At 48.9% G+C, this 22975-nt stretch overlaps 1 protein-coding gene and 3 pseudogenes across 1 annotated transcript in view; 3 read left to right on the forward strand and 1 right to left on the reverse strand.

Annotated features, from left to right (window-relative positions):
* Nucleotides 1-4299: 4299 nt before the first annotated feature.
* Nucleotides 4300-22975, forward strand: part of ANXA3 (annexin A3) — a 30238-nt gene continuing 11562 nt past the window's right edge. Inside the window, exons 1-7 of the mRNA XM_066631906.1 lie at nt 4300-4407; nt 9915-10010; nt 10835-10871; nt 16524-16611; nt 17271-17365; nt 19210-19323; nt 20170-20260. Of these exons, the coding sequence (XP_066488003.1) occupies nt 10857-10871; nt 16524-16611; nt 17271-17365; nt 19210-19323; nt 20170-20260 (403 nt within the window). The 5' untranslated portion in view covers nt 4300-4407; nt 9915-10010; nt 10835-10856. The remainder of the gene's footprint in view (nt 4408-9914; nt 10011-10834; nt 10872-16523; nt 16612-17270; nt 17366-19209; nt 19324-20169; nt 20261-22975) is intronic.
* LOC136656406 (5S ribosomal RNA) lies at nt 6125-6242 on the reverse strand (annotated as a pseudogene).
* Nucleotides 16896-17017, forward strand: LOC136656675 (5S ribosomal RNA; annotated as a pseudogene).
* On the forward strand, nt 22460-22579 carry LOC136656690 (5S ribosomal RNA; annotated as a pseudogene).

Genomic DNA, 22975 nt, shown 5'->3' on the forward strand with positions numbered 1-22975 from the left:
AATGCATCTCTGCATGCCATGTAAAATGTATTGCCTACATAGAAATAACATGCAACATATCCTTTCAGTTACACACCAGTGCAATACACAGGCTTGCAACCCAGCAAAAGTCAAATATATCACTGTGATGCAGGTTGTATTTACTTGTATTCAAAGTGCCCATCTAACACCTATATAGCACCTATGTAATGCCTATCTAGTGCCTACTTAACACCTCTTAAACACCTATATAGCGCCTATCTAACACCTATATAGCACCTACCTAGCGCCTATCTAGTGCCTATCTAGCACCTATAAAGCGCCTACATAGCGCCTATCTAACACCTATATAGCACCTATTTAGTACCTATCTAGCGCATATAGCGCCTACTTAGCACCTATCTAGCACCTATAGAGTGCCTATCTAACACCTATATAGCACCAATATAGTGCCTAACACCTATCTAGCGCCTATCTAGCACCTTTCTAGCGCCTATATAGCACCTACTTAGCACCTATATAGCAGCTACCTAACACTTATATGGCACCTGTCTAGCGCCTATCTAATGCCTACATAGCACCTACCTAGTGCTTATATAGCACCTACATAGTGCCTATCTAGTACCTATGAAGTGCCTATATAGCACCTACTTAGCACCTATATAGCGCCTGTCTAGTACCTATGAAGCGCCTATATAGCGCCTACTTAGCACCTATATAGCGCCTGTCTAACACCTTTATAGCACCTATCTAGTACCTATCTAGCGCCTAACTAGCACCTATATAGTGCCTACTTAGCACCTATGTAGCACCTATTTAAGACCTATATAGCGCCTGTCTAGCACCTGTCTAGCGTCTATCTAATGCCTCTACAGCACCTACATAGCGCCTATCTAGCGCCTACTTAGCACCTATATACGCCTATCTAACACCTATATAGCGCCTATCTAGCACCTATATAGCGCCTATCTAGCACCTATCTAGCGCCTATCTAATGCTTATATAGCACCTGTCTAGCCCTTATCTAGCGACTATCTAGCACCTATCTAGCACCTATGAAGCACCTATCTAGTGCCTGCTTAGCACCTATATAGTGCCTATCTAACACCTATCTAGCACCTATCTAGCGCCTACCTAGCACTTGTCTAGCATCTATCTAGCGCCTATATAGCACCTATTGTCAGGACTCTGGGGGCGGGGTGGAGTGGCCTCAAGTCAGAGGGGCCTCAGACACCCTCTGACAGGTTCCTGGGGTGAGGCTGAGTGGCCTCAGGTCCAAAGGGGGGGGTTCAGATTCGGCCTGGGCCTCCTCTTTGGTTGCAGAGGTAGCCTCTTGCTCACTGGTGTGCAGCCTCCCTTCCAGCTGCCAGCCTCGCGGAGCTTCCTCCCATCATTGCCCCCCCCCGCCTTTATGGAGCTCCTAGCCCCACCCCCCTCTTAGGGCAGCCTCACCTGGCCAGGCAGCCCAGCTGGTCCTGGGGTCGCCCCCACCCTGCTGCAGGTTTTGGTGGGGGCTTGTGCACCATCCCAGTGCACCACGCCTTTTCCTCCTAGCTTGCTGCCGCCCTGCTCCCTGCTGCTTGCAGCCTCGGGGCGGGAAGCCTCGGCGGCGGCCTAGGGCAGTGACGCCTTCCCCGGGGGGGGGCATCCTTGGCCAGCTGGGGTGCTCCCTGGCTCGCCCTCCCTCACTGGGCCTGGCCCCAAGGCCACACTCCCCAGGTTGCCGTGGGTGGGGCATGGTGTGGCTTCCTGTGAAGCCATCCTGACCACCTCACTGAGGCCATGAGGAGAAGTGCCTTGCTGGGGGTTGCTCCTTCCCTCACCCTCACCTCCACGCCTGTCTGGGTCGCCTGGGGGGGGACGACTGGTGGGGTTTGCCCACCACCCTCTGGGGGCTTCCTGGGCCTGTTCTCCACCCCCACTGCCCTGCCAGGTAAGACAGGGGCTGGCCCTGACATCTATATAACGCCTAGTGCCTATTTAACACCTATCTAGTGCCTATCTAGCACCTATCTAATGCCTATATAACACCTATATAACACCTATATAGCACCTTTCTAGCACCTACATAACACCTATATAGCGCCTAACACCTATATAGCACCTACATAGGTGCCTATCCAGCACCTATCTAGTGCCTATTTGACACCTATATGGAGCCTACATATATATAGTATATAGGCTCCTCATTGAGCTTATAACCTACATAAGAACATAAGAAGAGCCCTGCTGGATCAGGCCAAAGGCCCATCTAGTCCAGCTTCCTGTATCCAGTGGGCTACCAAATGCTTCAGGGAATCTGTCAAAAGACAGCAAGACACAACCTGCATCCTGGTATCCTCTCCTGCATCTGGCATTGAGGTAGCCTACTTCTGAAATCAGGAGCTTGCACATACCCATCAGGGCTTGTAACCTGTGATGGACTTTCCTACAGAAATTTGTCCAATCCCCTCTTAAAGACATCTAAGCAAGTTGCCATCACCGCTTCCTGTGGCAAGGAGACTAACTACACTCTGGGTAAATAAATATTTTTTTTTGTCTGTCCTAACTCTCCCAACACTCAATTTTAGTGGCTGTCCCCTGGTTCTGGTGTTATGTGAGAGGGAAAAGAACATCTCTCCAGCCATTCCTTGCATAATTTTATATGTCTCAATAATGTCCCCCCTCAGGCCTCTGTGGCTATTTGCTGGGTGGGTAGACTTGGGCTCCCGCCTGGACTTAGAGCCCAGGTCTACCTATTTGGGTAGACCATAAGAACATCCCCACTGGATCAGGCCATAGGCCCATCTAGTCCAGCTTCCGGTATCTCATAGTGGCCCCACCAAATGCCCCAGGGATAACAAGATAACCAGATAACAAGACACCTGCATCCTGGTGCCCTCCCTTGCATCTGACATAGCCCATTTCTAAAATCAGGAGGTTGCACATACGCATCATGGCTTGTAACCCGTAATGGATTTTTCCTCCAGAAACTTGTCCAATCCCCTTTTAAAGGCATCCAGGCCAGATGCCATCACCACATCATGTGGCAAGGAGTTCCACAGACCAACCACAAGCTGAGTAAAGAAACTCTTTTGTCTGTGCTAACTCTTCCAACACTCTATTTTAGTGGATGTCCCCTGGTTCTGGTGTTATGTGAGACTATAAAGAGCATCCCTCTATCCACTCTGTCCATCCCCTGCATAATTTTGTATGTCTCAATCATGTCCCCCCTCAGGCGCCTCTTTTCTAGGCTGAAGAGGCCCAAATGCCTGGGTTCCTGACTGAGCTGAAAGCCTCTGTGGCTGTTTGCTGGGTGGGTAGACCTGGGCTCTTATTCCAGCCAATCTCCTTGACACCCACCCAGTGGGTGTTCCCCTGACACCTGATTTTGCTCTCCATCCTGGTGGGCGCCCTTCCCTGCTGGCAGGACAGTTGGGGGGGGTATGCACCCATGGCCTCCCCCAGATCCACCCCTGCTTAGAACCTTTCCCACACTTGTTCTTGGCTCTCTTTAGCTCAAATGCTTTCCATGTTTTCTCCCACCAGAAAAAGGGTCTCCCCAGCCCCCAAGCAGCAGCCATTAATGTTAAAAGTATATCTGAAAGGCAAGAACCTGCCCCCAGGATTTCTCCAAACAGAAACATTTCTCCCTGCCCCCCCCCCCACAGCAGTACCATGATAGTAATTAGCATGTTCCACAGTAGAAGTAACAGCCCCCCTTCCCCCCCAGGAGTACAAGGAGAAATCTCTCCCAACCTTCTGCTCTTGACCAGCCCCCCTCTCCATGTGCTCTGGATGGGGGCAGGGTGACCAGAGGTCATAACTTCCAATGAGCCCCCCCCCCAGGACCCTGTTCTACTCACTCTACACACATGCACTCTTTCTCTCCTCCCCAGTCCCTGCCAGAAGCACCGAACCTCTTCCTTCCTGTGCACAAAAAATGTTGCAAAAAGGGCTTCAAATCACCCCCAGCTGACGCCAGATTAGATAAAGAGGACAGCTTTGGAAAAAATGCTGGGGGGGGGGCAAAGCCCCCTGCCCCCCCCCCAGTTACGGCCCTGGTTGAGGGGCCAGCAGAACTGTGGACGCAGTCCTGCAGAAACTGAGTAGTGTGGAGGGGCAAAGAATTCTGCACATGCTCAGGAACAGCGTTGCCCAGTGGCTTGTGGCCAGACCACTGATGACTCCCACCACCCCGATCCCGGCTTCTCGCCGTCCACCTGGGGCCAGAGCTCCTGCGGGTGCGTGCAGGCAGGGCGGGGCAGGGCTTAGACACCGCGTGAGTGGCAGGCGGGAGCCGACGTGGGCTCAGCGCTGCTCCTCCCCCCGGCCGGGCAGGTGGAGCCCGGGGGCGGATCGCTGCCCTGCCCCGTCTCCGCACTCGGCTGCCCGGCACGAAGTTCGCGGCTCTGCCCCGAGGAGCGTCCAGCCTACTGTCGCCTGCGGGTGAGTGAGCTGGTCCCCCCCGGGCGCCCCTTGGCTGCCCAGCCGCGCCCGGGCTGCCTCTCGCCGCCCTTCCCGCCTGGGGCTCGGGCTGGGTGGGGCGCGCCCTGGATCGGTCCTTCCCAGAGCAGTCCGGAGGGAGCTTCCCAGCTCCGGAGCGTGAAGAGCGACAGCCAGGCTGCCCTCCTCTCCACGCTTACCCAGGAGTAAGCCCCACTGACTATAGTGGGACTTCCTTCTGAGTAGACGTGCACAGGATTGGGCTCTGAGGCTGCCGTCCTGTCCACACTTACCCAGGAGTAAGCCCCACTGACTATAGGGGACTTCCTTCTGAGTAGGCATGCACAGGATTGGGCTCTGAGGCTGCAATCCTGTCCACACTTACCCAGGAGTAAGCCCCACTGACTATAGGGGACTTCCTTCTGAGTAGTCATGCACAAGATTGGGCTCTGAGGCTGCAATCCTGTCCACTCCCACCTGGGAGTAAATACCACTGACTATATTTGGGATTTACTTCTGAGTAGTCATGCATAGGACTGGGCTATCAGTTGGGTGCCTGTGAACAGTCAAGAGCCTTAAGTTCATTCTCTTGTGGGCTGTTGGGGGGACATAGGTTTTCTGCTTCTGAGCTCATTTAACAGGTGTAAAGATTCCGTGTGTACAGTATATGTTCAAAAGCAGAGGGCAGGGGTACATTTTAAGGCAATGTTTCCCAAACTTTTTAGCACCGGGACCCACTTTTTAAAATGACACTGTATCGGGACCCACCTAGATTTACCAGACTTTTAAAAAAAAGGATATTTAGAAAGAAATAATATTTTATTTATTTATAAGTAATAATGATAAAAAAAACTCTCTTATTTTATCTCTCTATATTTAAACAAGCTTGCAAACTGCTGGAGCGCAGCTCATAAGAACATAAGAACAGCCCCACTGGATCAGGCCATAGGCCCATCTAGTTCAGCTTCCTGTATCTCACAGCGGCCCACCAAATGCCCCAGGGAGCACACCAGATAACAAGAGACCTCATCCTGGTAACTCCTTGCAGGGCAGTTAACAGCTATCTTGCAAACTGCAGGAGCTGAGCTTTTTGCAGGGTAATTTCAAGAGCCTTGGGGCTTGAGGCAATTACTTATCTGATCTTTCCATCACCTTTTAGCGACCCACCAAAAGTCAGGTCCTGACCCACCAGTGGGTCCTGACCCTCAGTTTGGGAACCACTGTTTTAAGGTGTAAGGCATGACCTTGCCATAGTCATGCTCCATTAAGAATTCATTCACACACACACACACACACATCGTATTTCAATATAAACTTTCAATGTCTTCTTTAGAGTGTTTTTCTGTCCTGCTGCTGATTTCTGCACTGAAACTTATTCTACTTCATTTAATGTCTACCTCATTTCACCCAAATTCTTGGAAGTCCTTCAGAAAGATAATAGCACTTAGACATTAACATATGCCCCGAGGTAAATGTCTTCATTTGTCTCCTGCTGACCCAGATGATCCTTCTCTGCCAAGGTCATTTTCAGAAATGACTCAAAGGCAGCAGGGAACACTCTGGCTGATGAGTCGTGGCCCATTCACGTATCAATTGTGGTTGGCAACCTTCAGTTTCGAAAGACTATGGTATAAGCCTACAGCAGCCGGTATTCCCAGGCGGTCTCCCATCCAAGTACTAACCAGGCCTGACCCTGCTTAGCTTCCGAGATCATGGTATAAGCCTACAGCACCCGGTATTCCCAGGCGGTCTCCCATCCAAGTACTAACCAGGCCTGACCCTGCTTAGCTTCCAAGATCAGACGAGATTGGGCATGTGCAGGGTAACAGACTGTAGCATGAAGCTCACCCCTTGCAACCAGGGACTGTACTGAGGGGTGTCAACTCAACAGTAGAACTTCCACCCACATGCAGAGATGTGCTATTGACCCCTGATGTCTACAGCTTAAAAATCAGACCATGGGCAATGAGAGAGAGAGAGAGAGAGAGAGAGAGAGAGAGAGAGCTTCTGTCAATCAGGGGAAACAACACCGGGCTTTATGGACCAACGTCCATGGCTTTAAGCAGCCCATCTTGGGGTATTCCATGTACAAATGCTTTTATGCAAATGCCCAAAATCTCCGAGCAAAGATGGGAGAACTGGAATGTCTGGTGACTAGGGAAAACATTGACATAGTGGGCATAACAGAAACCTGGTGGAATGCGGAAAATCAGTGGGATACCGCAATCCCAGGCTATAAACTCTGCAGGAAGGACAGGGAAGGGCATGTAGGAGGTGTGGTGGCTGTTTACATTAAGGAAGGGATAGAATCCAGCAAAGTAGAGATTGAAGGCGGGTCCGACTCCACCATAGAATCTCTGGGGGTTAAATTACCAGGCCTGTGGAGTGATGTAATACTGCGGGCGTACTATTGTCCTCCAGACCAGAAACTGGAAGGGGACCTTGAAATGAGGATACAGATCAAGGAGGAACAGGGTTGTAATCATGGGGGACTTCAATTATCCTCATATTGACTGGGTCAATTTGTGTTCTGGTCACGAAAAGGAGACCAGATTTCTTGACATGTTAAATGACTGTGCCTTAGAGCAGCTAGTCATGGAGCCCACCAGAGGACAGGTGACTCTGGATTTAATATTGTGCGGTACTCAGGACCTGGTTAGAGATGTCAATGTTACTGATCAATTGGGGAACAGTGATCATGCTGCGATCCGTTTCAACAAGCACATCGGGGGAAGAATACCAGGCAAATCTCTCACAAAAACCCTTGACTTCCGACTAGCGGACTTCCCTCAAATGAGGAGGCTGGTTAGAAGGAGGTTGAAAGGGAAGGTAAAAAGAGTCCAATCTCTCCAGAGTGCATGGAGGCTGCTTAAAACAACAATAATAGATGCCCAGCAGAGGTGTATACTGCAAAGGAAGAAGGGCTCGACTAAGTCCAGGAGGGTGCCCGCATTCCTAACCAGCCAAGTTAGAGAGGCTGTAAAGGGCAAGGAAGCTTCCTTCCATAAATGGAAGTCTTGCCCTAATGAGGAGAATAAAAAGGAACATAAACAGTTGCAGAAGAAATGTAAGAAGGTGATATGGGAGGCCAAGCGAGACTATGAGGAACGCATGTCCAGCAGCATTAAGGGGAATAATAAAAGCTTCTTCAAATATGTTAGAAGCAGGAAACCCGCCAGAGAAGCGGTTGGCCCTCTGGATGGTGAGGGAGGGAAAGGGGAGATAAAAGGAGACTTAGAGATGGCAGAAAGCTATTGAGAACAAAACGGCTAATATTATAATGCCGTTGTACAAATCGATGGTAAGGCCACACCTGGAGTATTATGTCCAGTTCTGGTCGCCACATCTCAAAAAGGACATAGTGGAAATGGAAAAGGTGCAAAAGAGAGCGAATAAGATGATTACTGGGCCCTTTCCTTATGAGGACAGGCTATGGTGTTTGGGCCTCTTCAGCCTAGAAAAGAGTTGCCTGAGGGGGAACATGATTGAGACATACAAAACTATGCATGGAAAGGATAAAGTGGATAGAGAGATGCTTTTTACACTCTCACATAACACCAGAACCAGGGGACATCCACTAAAATTGTGTGTTGGGAGAGTTAGGACAGACAAAAAATATTTCTTTACTCAGCTTGTGGTCAGTCTGTGGAACTCCTTGCCGCAAGTTGTGGTGACAGCATCTGACCTGGATGCCTTTAAAAGGGAATTGGACAAGTTTCTGGAGGAAAAATCCATTACTGGTTACAAGCCATGATGTGTATGTGCAACCCCCTGATTTTAGAAATGGGCTATGTCAGAATGCCAATGCAAGGGAGGGCACCAGGATGAGGTCTCTTGTTATCTGGTGTGCTCCCTGGGGCATTTGGTGGGCCCCTGTGAGATTCCGGAAGCTGGACTAGATGGGCCTATGGCCTGATCCAGTGGGGCTGTTCTTATGTTCTAACACTCTATCTTAGTAGATGTGGGTCTGGTTGCAGCTTGGGGGCTACCTTTCGCAGTCAGTTCTACCCCCCCTCTGTGCATATCTCCCACACTGCTGTTGCTTCACCCATCCTACTGCTTGGTCCAGTGGTGGAGGCAGCTTCTTTTTTCCCCTTCCTCCAGTGATGCTGGAGGAAGAGCTGGGCTGCTACAGACCCAATCCTCTTCCCACTTGCTCTCAGCAAAAGGATCAGAGAGCCGACTGAAGTGGCTTGGTGGGTGGCAGGCCACAGTGGAGTGGCAACCGGATGCGGAGTGTGGGGCAGCCCTCCACTTTCCACCCCCCCCAGCTCACCACTCAAAGCATGTGTTGTTGATGGCTTCATCGCTAGGCCGGCATCAGATGTTTCAAGCAGCATCTTCATAAGACTGTGTCACTTTCAAAGGCAGGTGTTGGGGACTTCCCCAGGGCTCTAGGTGCGCTATGATCTCATGGAAAACAACAAGTTGCATGTCTGAGCCATTAGAGGTAATGAAGCCTCATAAATGCTCTCCTAGACTGAGCCAGTATTTGCGCTGATGGACCTTCACTGCAGAGAAGAGAGACATTTTATGGAGTGAGAGATACTGAACCTGCCCCAGAAGGCTTCAGGTCCTTTTTGCTCTTACATCAGTCCTCCCCACCCCCGCCATGCTTTATATCTTATTGGCGAAGACCTGCGTTTAAAGGGCTAGGTCTGCCCCACCATAGCTTGGCCCTCCCTGAAGCTCTCCAGCTGCAAACACACCTCTGGCATTTTATTTATATAAGTTCAGGAAGTGTGGGAAGATCATTTTCCTAAGCAAAACACGGAGCTCAGCGTCATGTGTACTCAACTCTGAGTTTTGAGCCAAAATCCATATTTAGAAACCAAGTCAAGAACGATTCCTTTCCTGTCCTGCATGCTTAAGCTCAGGCAGATTCCAAAAGGCTTCCTTCTCTGGGTGAAGATGCTTTTGGGTGAAAGGAGAGAGAGCTTTTCTGTGCTTCTCAGTCTTAACTAAGGCCAGAATTGTATGATACACTGACGGACATGGGTTCCGGAATACAGTTATTTGAATAATGTGAGCGTGAGGGACATTTCCACAGGAGACACAATAGTGTCTGGTCTGGGCAGAGGGGTCTGGTCTGGAGGGTAGAGCCTCCGTTAGCCCAAAGATAACATCAGAAGGTCACCAGTTCGAGGACACCGGCAGCTCCCTGAACAGCTGAGAATGGCGAGACCTTGGAGCAGCTGACAAGCCCAGCTGAGTGATTCCACCTGCTCTTGGTGTGAGCAAGAAGCATCTTGGCTGCCCTCCATGTGAGAGATGGAGCTGCTTGCCAGCCTGCGTGGGAGAACTGGAGGCCAGAAGCGAGACCAAACCAGGAAGATCCGTTCTGAAATGTTGTTGGTTTGTGAAAGAGAGAACCTCTATGTTTGTAAAAAGCCCTTGAGGGATTTAGAAATGCCTGCCTATGTAAACTACCTTGAATAAAGTCAGATAAGTAGTCCGATGACCAGAAAGGCGGTATATAAATACCTAGTTATTATTATTTTTATTATTAGTTGGGAGGCTGCTTCATCCAACCCTCATTCCCCTCACTGCTGGGCTCTGAGAAGCTCAGCTGGGAGAAAGCAGTTCGGAAGGAAGACGTGTTGCAGGTGAGTGTGTGGTCCTAGCATCCCTGCCCGCTGCTACCTTGTATTCCCATGGGGTTGGCAGCTTGCGTTTGAGGAAGTACTAAGTAGTTCTGCCCTAAGGCACCTTCCAAAGAGCCACTTTAGATCAATCCAAGGGTTTGCTTCTGCTCACCTGTCCTCCTGTCAAGGACTTTTTGACTGTCTTTACTCTTGTAAATCATTTACTCTTGTAAACAGCCCTCTTCTCCCAGGGCCTAATTGCAGATGTATTTTTTGAAGCTCCAAATTACTTAAAATTTAACTGCTTTTCTAACGTGCACAGTCAATGTAATGTACAGAGAGTCTTTCCAGTAATTCCAGTAAGATCAAAGCAGAGTAAATTTTCAGAGCTACCTGGGGTGCCACCTCTGAGAGCTGTGTCTGAACAAAACGCTCCAAGAAGCGACCCAGAACTAAGCAATGGGATGGCTTGATAGGTCTCTTGTTGGCGTTCCATAATCACAGTGACAGCATGGAGACTGGAGAGGGCAGGCCAAATGGCCCACACTGCTTCTGGGCTCCAAACCCCCCTTTCCAGTCTTCAGAAAGTGGGGATCTTTGCTTTCTGGGGTGGTCGCTCCTTGACAGGAGGATGAATGTCAGCTTGGTGAGCTGTGACAAAAAGGGTGGTTGGTAGCATTGCCAAAAGAAGGAACCCATGCCACAGGGTTGGGACTACTTGGGGGCCAATAGGGGGCTTGATCCTTGATAACCACCCAGTCAGTTCCTGTGACCTTTGTGCATTTTCTAATCAATGTGTCTGCTTCATGCCACTTCCCGCTCATGACCAGTTATTTTTTTTCTAGAGCCTTGCTGAAAAAGATCACAATGTCTTCTGTTTGGGTGAGTAATATCAAAAATCCAAGTTTGTGCAGTTTGGTTCGGGCCCAGCCAGTGTCCTAGTCAGCTCCAAAATGCTACCTCTCGCCCCCAAAAATCTTGCCCCCAAATTCTTCCTCTTGCCCCCCCAAAATCTTGTGCATGTGAAAGAAGCCAAGCTGTGCCACCCATCCCTTCCTCTTACCTTCTACCATTCTGGGTGTAGCTTTCCTTGCTCACCAGGGTCCTGAAATTACCCCAAAGTGTAAAGCAGGGGTGTCCAGAGTTTTTGGCAGGAGGGCCACATCGTCTCTCAGACACTGTGTCGGGGGCCGGGGGAAAAAAAGAATTAATTTACATTTAAAATGTGAATAAATTTACATAAGTTTACATAAATGAATATATTAAAGATGAACTTATATGAATGAATGAAGGTCTTGCAATAGCTCAAGGCCTATAAAAGGCCTTGCACAAAGCAAGACTGGCCTTTCCTTTGCTGCCGCTACTGCATCACAGACGTGAAACAGCAAGCAGTGGAGGGAGCCCTCATCCCACAGCTCACACGAGAGGTCAAACAGTCTCCCTCAAGCTGAGAGCAGTTGCGTCGGGCTAGTGTGGGCTCCAACAAACCTCCGGAGGGCCAGAGGCTCATTGGAGACTGGGGACTCCCTGAGGGCCGCACTGAGAGGCCTTGAGGGCCGCAAGTGGCCCCAGGGCTGGGGTTTGGGCACCCCTGGTGTAGAGCATTGTGGATTTCCAGCATGCTTTGCTCTTCCATGTCATTTCAAACAGGACTGGGCTGGATGAAGAGGCTGCATCCTGGCTAACTGAAACTGAAGATAAGGGAAGGGGAGTGAGGGGCTTCACCTCCAGTCCACTTGGCTGCTTTCTTAAGCACCTGGCAGGTGGGGTGATAAAGAGGCAGAGGTGGCTGCTGCGGAGTTTATCCTCCCCTTCTTCCTCCAGGGGGTTGCTGCTGCCCAGAGTGCTTTGAGTGATCGAGAAGGGGGTTGGAGTGTAGACTGGAGCACCTCCATCAGCAGTGAGCCAGAGGGGGTGGCAGGAAGACTCAGGGTGCTTGCTGCATGTCAGTGCCCTCCTGAACTCACCGCTTGATGCAAGACCTTCAGGTCACGTCACCAGTGGGTCAGCCCTGGTTTGGCTCATACACCCAGCATAACATACAACCTAAAACTGAGGCAGCCGGCAGAAGTCGGCATGCCTGAGTCAGTGAACGGTGAGCTTCTTCTTGTGGATAAGAAGTGCTCCAGTCTCTCCTTAACTGCGACAGAATTATTGTTGGTGAAATACGGGTGAAGTGCTGGAGCATGTTCTTTAAGAGAGTGGCGTAATAGAACCAGGATGTTGGCACATGTGGCAGAGCTAACAGAGTATGTTTGCGCAATTTGTTGCAAACGGCAGTGACTTGGGAAAAACAATTGCCATTCTGCAGAGCTCACTCTCAAAGGACTCCTATGTGGCCATTGGTGCTAGAAGGCAGCCCGTAGTCTGCTGCTCCCTCAGACCCCTCAAGATCTGCCCCTGATGCAACTTGCATCAGGTGGCCTCATCAGTGGGCCAGCAGCGGTGTCTTCTAAAAGCGAAGTGTGCTTTGTACATTTAGTGTGGTATTCATAAATGGTTGTCTTTCCCAAAAGTGTGAGTTGCATCTCACCAGAGTTAATTTAGCTGATAGAGTGTGAACACGTCCAGGGGCCTGAGTTCACCTCAATACTGGCCACAGTTTCAGACTTTTCTAGAAGCTAGCAGGATTTGAACCTGGGACCTTTGGCATGCTGAGCAGGGGCTCAATGGCTGAGTCCCTCGTTTCTTAAAGCTTGTCTGATTCAGCAGTTGCACTCTCTTGTGTTTGACTGTCAGTCCCAGCACTCATGCTTAATTCCATAATTTTATTCCCATTTCAAGTCCCCAGTGGGAGTTCTGAAATGATCTGGCACCCGTGAATCACTTTGCCTCCTTGGGGGGAAAAACACATTAATTCTGTTGCTGAAAAAGTGACTTGCTACCAATTTGCTACTGATTGTTCTGCTGGGAAGGGTGTGACTTTCTCCTAAGCCAAACACCAGCGTTGCCTTTGTAGTAAAAGCCTTCCCCATCCTGTTTCTCTCTGAGTAAATATTGGCACAGAAGAAGCAGGAAACAAGGGGCTAAGGACCGTCTCCCCGGGTGATGGAAAATCAAGCTATGTCACCTGCATAGGACCCACCAGAAAATATTCTTTTTAAGATGCATATTGGTAAAAGGTGAGACCTGAAAAACTGGCTCATCTTTCAGGATTCCAGAGAAGTCTTTAGAAAAATGTTTGGCATGCAAATGTCAAGTGGTGCATTTCTACAAAGGAGATACCCTAAGCCTGTAGACCTGGCCCTTGGCTGTATGAGCCCCTGCATAAATCCCACTGAAATGAGGGAGGAAGTTACTGCAGAAGTTGGTTCTGGATTCATAGTCGGTGCATTCTTTCTTGTGCATACACAATAAGTGAGAGAAAAATTGACTCTTGAATTTGATCATATAGAACTTTTGTCCATCCAGAGTGGGTTTTCCCTCCGGTGTCAACAGAAGACTCCTACTGAGTTAGATCAAGGGCCCTTTTTGTCCAGGGGCAGATCCAGTGTTTGGGGGAGCCGTGAGCACTACCTTAACTCCAGAGCCCAGGTCAACCAGGCAGATAGTTTGCTGGGCAAGTAGATCTGGACTTCTTTCCTGACTTGAAACCCAGAGCTATCTGCTGGGTAGACCTGGACTCCCATTCTGACTCCCATCTGGAGCTGCCTTTTCCAGGTAGTAGACCTAGGCTCCTGTCCAGACTGGGTAGACCTGGGCTCCTGTCCATATCTGCTGGGTAGACCTGGGCTCCTGTTCTGACTGCCATCTCTCCCTGCCCAGTGGGCATTCTTCTGGCATCTGGCTTTGCTCCCTATCCTGGTGGTTGCCCTTTCCTGCGGGCACCACAGTTTTGGGGGTCATGCATCCATGGCTCCCCCTTGGCTCTGCCCCTGATTTTGTCCCATATCCATCTAGATGGGTGTAAGAGGCCACCAAGCAAACAAGGCCAGCAAAGAGCTTGGTAAGGAGGAGAATGATCTGGTTCTTGTTTGAGTGGGAGAGTAGATCATTGCGGCTTGCATTGGTAACAGATTGGAGGAAGGCAGCTGTGAAAGGTACCCCAAATGCACTGCCCCCCCCAGGCCCCTCACAATCTGGGCTGATGCAACCCACATCAGGTGGCTGCATGAATGGAGTGCCCCTGCACCATTAAACAGCTATTGTGTGAAAAAAAGAAAACACCAGTTAAAAATGTCCTGCCATTGATCTGAATGGGGGACCTTTAATTTTTTTCAGCCACTTGGACATCCTGCCTGTCTTCCTTGGCACTCAAGTAGTGTCTGCACAGTTTCCAGGCAGCCTTCCTTCCGAGCACAGGTCAGATCCAGAGCTTTGTGTTTTGGAGCTGTCTAGGCAAGGCCTGAGCGACTTGGGTGATGCTGCTTCTGACTTGGTGTGCCTGCTTCTCTGACAAGCAGCAATTGCAAAAACCTTCTAACCTGCCAAATGCCTCTTGTAGAAGGTGACCTTGAACATTCTACTTGGACAACTGCGGTGAGATTCTTGGATGGTGGGAGAGAAGGAGGAAGGAGAGAGGGCTGGCAGGAGGTCTTTCCTCCATGTAGGCAAGCACCCTGCTGAAGCCCGCCACTGCTTGTTTATGGAAAGCTGGGCCGCACCTTTTGGCTCAGTCCCCCGACTCACTGTCAGGCTGGCTTCAACAGCATTTCTCCAGGATAAAGAGGGTGCTTTGTCATTTTGACACTCAGGCGTGACTCAGCCATTGATTGTGTAAGGCTCAGTCTGTACATTACACAGAGTGAGGTGAAGCTCTGGACTTCACCCACGCATTTCTGAATAAGTTCCCATACAGAAGAATCCCTAGGTGCATGTAGCAAAATAGCACATTGGATGAAAGGTTTAGCACAGACCTCTCCCTGATCTGCTAGTTTCTTGCACGCAGGGTGTTTTTTTCATGGGGGAGGTTTCAGAAATATAACTCCCACCTTGTAGTCCAAGTGGACCTGACCACAGTTCAGCTACCTCACTCTGCATAATGCATAAATTTGGCTTTACTCTCTAAACCAGCCATTTTCACAGTGGTTTGCCAGTGGTCCACAGGGGTGCCACAGGAATTTGGGGGAAAGTCATTTATTAGTAGGGTCAATGGGAATGTACGCCCCCCATTGGCAGCATGGTGTGCCTTGGCAATGATCAAAAACCTGATAGTGTGCCTTGACAATTTTAGTGCCTTGTCAATATGCCATGAGATGGAAAAGTTGAAAATCGCTGTCTAAACGATGTGCAAAGCATGCAGCTCGACCAGCAATTCATTTAGTGGGGGTTATTTCAGGAATGTGCTAGTTGTGTGGGTTTTTTCCCCCATTATTCTCTGACAGTGGGCTGAATCTGAGCCTGCACAGGACACACATGCCATACAGAAAGGGTTCTGCTAATGTAACAATCCTCCCTCCCCTTGTTTCGAGAGAGGAGCTAAGTCAACATTCCTGAAGGGCTGAGATCATAAGTTCTTGCTTTTTCCTCCACACCCAAGTGACTTTTTTCCCTCGGCCCCCGTTGAGCTAGGTTTAGTGTTATCAGCAAAAGACAAGGATTTGAAATTACTGTATTTCCAATTTGTGTGTGTGCATACAATATGAACAAGTTAGTATCTCCATGTTCATTCCAAAACCGGTAACATTTGGTTTACGTGGTTTCATCTAGTGCAGTGGTTTCCAAACTGTTTAGCTTTGGGACCCACCTAAAAAAAAACACGTTTCACTTTACAAGTTGCTCAGCCTCTGTGGCTATAGGATGTAGAAACAGTGTTCCACCCACAAGTAGTAGGTTATTTAACCTTTGATGCATATAGTCTAATCTGCCTTGTCAGTTTCATGACCCACCTAAACTTGGGCAGTGAGCCCTAGACCCACAGTCTGGGAACCGCTCATCTAGTGGATTTGTTGCCCTAATGCCACATGTCATTTTTTGAAAGAGAGTCATGTTTCTGACTCAGACGGTTCTGAAAAAGCGGGACCTCATTTGTTAAAAGAATTTGGTACCAGTGCAAAACTGGCATGCAACTGAAATTCCTCAAGGTCTAACCAATCATGCAGGATGGGAGGTCCAGAACTTGCTTGGCTTCTTACACTCCAGTCAAACATTTTGTAAAATTTGTAAAGCCAATTAGATCTCTTTGGGGAGAAAGGCAGGATAGAAATGTAGTAAACACACAAATTAAAGCTAAACAAACAAATTAAAGATAAGCGAGGTGCTTCTAATGGCACAGAATTCAATACCCTTGGAGATGTAACTGTAACAACAAATTCAAGTTTCTAGTCCTTATGACACTTAAGAGCATGTAGTAAATTACATCATACAATGTATAATGTAATCTTTTACTATACTAGGTATCTTATACTAAGCAAGACCAAGACTGGTCCATCTTCCTGGCAATAGCTGTCCAAACACTCAGGCAGAATTTGTTCCTATCACCTGAACACTTTTACTGGAGATGCCAGAGTCTCAGACCTGCAGCATGTGAACCTTGTGAATTTCTTGAGCCTGACACAGTTTGAAACTCACTTCTTTTTTTTTTTAACTTTCTAGGTTGGCGCTAGAGGAACGATTTGGGATTATCCAGGCTTTAATGCATCACGAGATGCTGAGGCAATTCGGAAAGCAATAAGGGGAATAGGTAAATGTGGCCCTCGGCCCTCTTCCAGTTCCGAAAGGAAGGCAGATGAAGCTGTTCACGTGTCGTGCCTCCCTGGGACTGTTGCCCTCTCCTGCTGCTTTTCCAACAGCTGTTCAGTGGCGCAGTGCTCTGAAGATGGAGGCCGCATCAGTCTGGCATGGCTATCATGTTGATGAAACTATCCTCAGTTTGTCAGATCCTTTGAACAGTCTGACGGTCAGCCGGAATCCATCACAGTGGTTGCTGATGAACCAATGCTCTGTTTGGGGTCTACAGCATTCTGGGATTGCAACTTTACTGTTACCCTGCACATGCCCGATCTCATCTGATCTTGGAAACTAAGCAGGATCAGGCCTGATTAGTACTTAGATGGGAGACCGCCTGGGAATACCAGGTGTTGTAGGCTTATACCATAGTCTTTCGAGACTGAAGGTTGCCAACCATACGTGCAGGGGCAATGGCTTCCAGTCTTAAACAGCCAAACTCAGATTGCGTGTTGTTAAGTTTGGGACGCTAAGACTAACTTGGCAGTGGGTGTTATTGGTGTGGCTGTTTATGCAGGATTAGCGATAGCAGCGATTTTAAAGCCCCTCATTAGCCATGGGAGTCCAGCCATTTTTCCTTAATGTGTATTTGCAAATTCTCTTCTGCTTTTATAGGCACAGATGAAAAAACACTGATTGACATCCTTACAGGGAGATCAAATGCTCAACGCCAGCTGATCGCTAAAGAGTACAGGGCAGCTTCAGGAAAGGTATGACTTGGAAAAGCATCCACCCTTGCACAGAGGCATCACTAAGGTTTACCTCACCCAGCGCAATCGATCCATTGTGTCACACCCGCACATTAATATTCTCTTCCCATATCAGACCATACAGAATAAATCTCAATATCATATCACAGCCTCAATGCAGTGGCATCCCTAAAGTTGGTGTAACCCCCCATTAGCTAGCTAGCTAGCTAGCTAACTTTACTTATTTATTTATTTATTTAGGGCCCAATCCTATCCAACTTTCCAGTGTCGGTGCAGTGGCAATGCAGTCCCAAGGCAAGGGGACAGACATTCCCCTACCTTGTGGAGGCTTCCGTAACTAGCCTCCCAACACAGGATGCAGTGCACATTCCATTGGCATGGCTACCCCCAGGGCTGGAAAGTTGGATAGGATTTGGCTCTTATTTATTTATTTATTATATGACAGTTCAGACCACCCAACAAATCAGTTACCAACAAAAAACCAGTAGCCAACTTGATGGCACTCGCTCAACTGAATAAGAGTTCTAGTATTAGCTCTGATACATGGAAATGAAAGCTGGCTTATACTAACACCTTATTGGTTCCCTGCTGTGTCATCGTAACGCCTCACTGGCTCTTGAAACAGTCAGCCTCATTTGTCAGTTTTGAATTATGACAATCCACTTCTTGTTACACAAGGCAGTTGTGTTTCTTTTTTGGAGTTAATTGGCCGTAACATTTGATAGAATATGGATAATTCAACAGAGTTTATTTCATTTCATTCTGCATGAAATTACCTCTCCAATGTTATATAACACTGATGGTATTATTCATAAATACACATTTTCCAGAAGGCTTCCAAAATTTTGGCCACTGATGGTGTCATCCCCTGAGGGTGTCACCTGGTGGAGTTCACACCCCCTGCACCCCCCTAGTGATGCCACTGCCCATGCACAGGGTTTGTCATCCAGTAAATTCACTGCTTGTTCTTCATAATTGACTTGCAAGGTGACTCCCCCCACCCCAAAATGAGGAGTCACTGTTCAGTAGGGGAAGAAGATGCTACAGCCTCTCTTTAGAAAGAGGAAAAAAGAACCAGTGTGGTGTAGTGGCCAGACTTGGAGGACCAGAACACACAACCCCAGCCCTCAGATGGCATCATTCTGGCCTAATCTAATGTTGCTCCCAGTATTCTTGGGAAGATTCCATGAGAGTGGTGCCGTAAGCAGCGTTCTGAGTTCCTTAGAGGAGGGGCAGAACACACAACGTAGCAGCGAAGCAAGTGTTGAGGGAAGGAGACAAAAGCTGCTTTTCAAAGGAAGACTTTGTGAGTGATGTGTGCCTGGAATTGGTGCACCCAGCATCACTTGGCCAGGCACACTGAAAGTGCCACATGATTACTAGTGAGGGATGCAAGGAGATCGGAGATGTGTGAGAACACCCCGCTCTTTCTCTCAGAGAAAATGGGCCAGTAGGCTGTATCAGTTCATATTACTGGGGGGCGGAGGTGTGTGTTGCATGACTGAAAGCTCCATCATAGAGAACTTCCCTCCATATAGAAACATACTCAAGGAAAAATGTGAGGCTCAAATGCACCTCCTGGACTGCTGGCTTTCTATGGAAAGGGAACTCTTTTCTTGTATGGAGGACTATTCATTTTGGTGAACCCTCACCAGCAGGCTGTCTGCTCAGACGTGAGGCTACCACACTGGGTGAGAACTTGGCCTGAATGAAAGGAGGAATGGAAGAATAAAAATATCCCAGTGGTTAAAGGCAGGCAGCCTTTGTAGTGTGTGTGGAATTTTTGAAAGTGAGAAGTATTCACAGCTGTTTCCCCCTTCCTCCTTTTTTTTTTTTTTTTAAAGGATCTGAAAGATGACTTGAAGGGTGATCTGTCAGGTGACCTGGAGCGTATTATGGTCGCACTTGTGACGCCTCCTGCGGTTTTTGACGCTAAACAACTGAAGAAGTCAATGAAGGTAAGCTGCCAAAATGATGATGCTCCTTCTGTAATGTACCCATTGGCAGTGGTGTAGCTGGAGGGGGGCAAAGTGCTAAGTTTTGCAGGGAGCCTCACCACAGGGTACAAGCAGCCCCCTCCCCCACCTCTTTGGAGCCATTCTGGGTGGTGGCTTTGGAGCCATTCCAGCCAGTGCCTGGAATGGCTCCAAATGGAAGAGGGAGGGGCCCCTTGCACACTGCAGTGAGGCTCCCTGCAAAACGTAATGCTTTGCCCCCCCTCTAGCTATGCCACTGCTCCCTGGAAATATTTAGCCTGCCATATCTACTCATCTCCTGCAAGGTTTAATTAAGATTACCATATTATATTGAGATAGTATATCATCTTAAACACAGTTATCCTAGAACAGCCATTCTTCATCAGGGTCCAATATATACAAGGACTGCAGCACTTGTGGGAGTCATGTGGAATGTGCTACCACCAGCACTTTCACAGTGGAAAGCTCAGCCTTAAAACCTGTTTTTTAACCTGCAGCTATTGATCAATTGATTGATCAGGGCCTTCAGCCTTCATTCGTAGCCATATGCCCTTAAATTTGATCCACTGTCTACATTAGATTCCTACAGGTACAAACCAGCTAGTGTTAGGTTAGGTGTTACCTTCTGTTGGAATGAATATTTTGGTAATTATAATTACCTCTGGTAATTAAATATTCTGGGTTTTTTTTTTTAGAAAACCTCTCTTTTTAGATATCGCTGTACTACAAGTTCTGCTGTCAGCTAAATACTGGATCCCCAAAGAGAATCCAGCACTATCAACGCTACAGCGTAAAATGCAAAATAGTCTTGCTCTCTTTTTTGCTTAGGGTGCTGGAACTGATGAGAAGGCACTGACTGAGATCCTTGCCTCCAGGACTAGTAGGCAAATGAAAGAAGTTGCCCAGGCATATTATACAGGTAACGTTGTTTTGATGGAATAACGATTAATTGGGCAATCACCATAGTCCTTTCCCTGGCACACAAGCGCTAGTTGGTTAGCCTCAGATTGGAGAAACTGGCTAGAATCAGAGGCCGTTAGAGCTGCTAGGTGCCTTGGAGATCATCTAGTCCAACCCTTTGCTCATAAGAACATAAGAAGAGCCCCGCTGGATCAGGCCAAAGGCCCATCTTCCTGTATCTCACAGTGGCCCACCAAATGCTTCAGGGAGCCCACAAGACAACAGACACAACCTGTGTCCTGTTGCCCTCCCCTCTTTCTAGTTCCATGGGATGGAGTGCAGGGAAGGTGAAGATGTTAGCTGGGAGAGAGTGGCATAGCTCAGGAGTTAAGAGACTAACAGCCCAATCTTTCCCTTGCTACCCAATGGTGGCAAGGTTCCCACAACAGTGGTGACTGCCGTAAAGCAATCAGCACCTATTGCAAAATGCGCTCGGACAGTGCGTGAGTCAGCACACTGCTGGGAGTGCAAGGAGGAAGGCCTGTGTCCCCACAGGCCAGTGTCACACATTGCCAGTGTCCCCACTCACCAGGTAAGACATCGAAAGAGGCAGTAGGGGGTTGAGGGAGGGTCAGAATGGGGCAGACAGGGGGCATAATGGTGGATGGGGAGGCCACGGGAGGGGAAGAATCCATTGTGAATGGCCTGCACTGATCCTTTTCCCCTGCTGCAAAACCCTGCCTGCTCCCTTTCTCTCCTTGGATTTGCGCTGGCAAACGTGCTGGCTCAGGTCCGAGGAGACCCATTGCAGGTCGGAGAGCTTACATGGAGGTATGGGAATTTTAAAATCCTGTTCCTCGCTGATGTCTCCTGCTGTCCACCCCCAACCACAAAATGCAGTATTTGCCAGCGTGGTGTGGCTGCAATGGCGGGGTGGGTGGGTGGGTGGTGAGGCATGGACAGATAAAGCCACTTTCCACTGACCCATCTAGTGCGGTGCCATCTACTCTGAATGGTGAAAGCCATTCAGGCTTCCAGACCGGGGCCCTTCTTGGCACTGCTGTCTGAGAGTCCTTTAAATTGGAGATGCCCGGGACTGCACCTGGGGGGTGGGGGGGGGAGTGGATCTTGGCAGCAAAGGCACACACTGGATCTTATCCCCACTTTTCTAGCCTGCTCCAACCCCTTCTTCTCCTTAGACTTAGGGCCCAATCCTGTTCACTGTCAGTGCAGGCACTGAGCTTCAGCACGGGCACTGGGTGTTGTAAACATGCCATAAGGCACATCCGTGGCACCCAGAGAGGAGGGGCTGCCGGGGATGAACCAGCACCAGTCAGCGCTGAGCCTCAGTACCGCGTAGAGGGCCAGCCTGCACTCCTGCAGTCCTGGCCGGCGACAAGTATTTTAGGGGTGAGGGGAGGTGGGGAGTGAGCAGAGCAAGGTGGGGAGAAGATGGCGGAGGAACCGTGGTGGGAGGTGGGTGGGACTGGCAGAGCCCTGCTTTGCTGCATCCTATCCTATGGGCTGCAAAGTCAGACATAGAGTTCTTAGGTCTGTGCTGGCAAACTAGCTTGGGCAGTCTTGAGAAACCCCATTGCAGGGCTTCCCCCAAAGAGACCTCCAGTGGCCCTGGCAGATAAGAGTGGGCTGTTATACCGGAAAAACAAATAGTGTGGGTCTAAGGAGACCCATAGGTAATTAGGCAGCCAACTGGGAGGTCAGTAAAAAAGATTTTTTCTTTACTTTTGCTGGCCATCTGCTTGCCCCTTCCCACCATAGTATGTGGGGTGCACTCCAGCCACTTGGCTGCAATGCATAGGATCTATACTATAACACAGCGGTTCTCATACTTTTAGCATCGGGACCCACTTTTTAGAATGAGAATCTGTCGGGACCCACCAGAAGTGATGTCAGTGATCAGAAGTGGCATCATCAAGCAGGAAAATTTTTCACAATCCCAGGCTGCAATCCTACCCACACTTACCCAGGAGTAAGTCCCATTGACTATCATTGTTAAAAGCATATACAGAGTAGCCTGTTCAAAGTACAGGTCTGTAACAGTTTCCCAAATGCAGTCACATACCATGGTAGCATCAAGTCTAATAGATTAAAAATATTGAAATGAATGGGGACCCACCTGAAATTGGCTCGCAACCCACCTAGTAGGTCCCAACCTGCAGTTTGAGAAACACATATTTAAACAAGCTCTTAAGAGTGCTCTGACAGCAACTCTTGCCCTGCACATGCCCGATCTTGTCTGATCTTGGAAGCTAAGCAGGGTCCGGCCTGGTTAGTACTTGGATGGGAGATCGCCTGGGAATACCAGGTGCTGTAGGCTTATACCATAGTCTTTCGAGACTGAAGATTGCCAGCCATCTCCCTATACTGAACACTATCTCCTGATCTTGTCTGATCTCGGAAGCTAAGCAGGGTCAGGCCTGGTTAGTACTTGGAGGGGAGACCGCCTGGGAATACAGGGTGCTGTAGGCTTATACCATAGTCTTTCAAGACTGAAGGTTGCCAACCATTAAGAGTGCTCTGAAGCATCGAAGGGCAGAGGATTGAGCTGGCCTTAGAGAGCCTCAGAAGTTGGCTGCAGCTCTATGCATGTCTACTGAGAAGCTGCTCCTATTATAGCCAATGGGACTTACTCCCAGGAAAGTGTGGATAGGGTGGCAGCCATAGTCTGTTGCTAGAAGAGCATAAAAAAATAAATGTATTTGTGGAGGAACAA

Source organism: Tiliqua scincoides, chromosome 6 (genome assembly GCF_035046505.1).
Source record: "Tiliqua scincoides isolate rTilSci1 chromosome 6, rTilSci1.hap2, whole genome shotgun sequence".
In the NCBI taxonomy this organism is placed as follows: Eukaryota; Metazoa; Chordata; class Lepidosauria; order Squamata; family Scincidae; genus Tiliqua; species Tiliqua scincoides.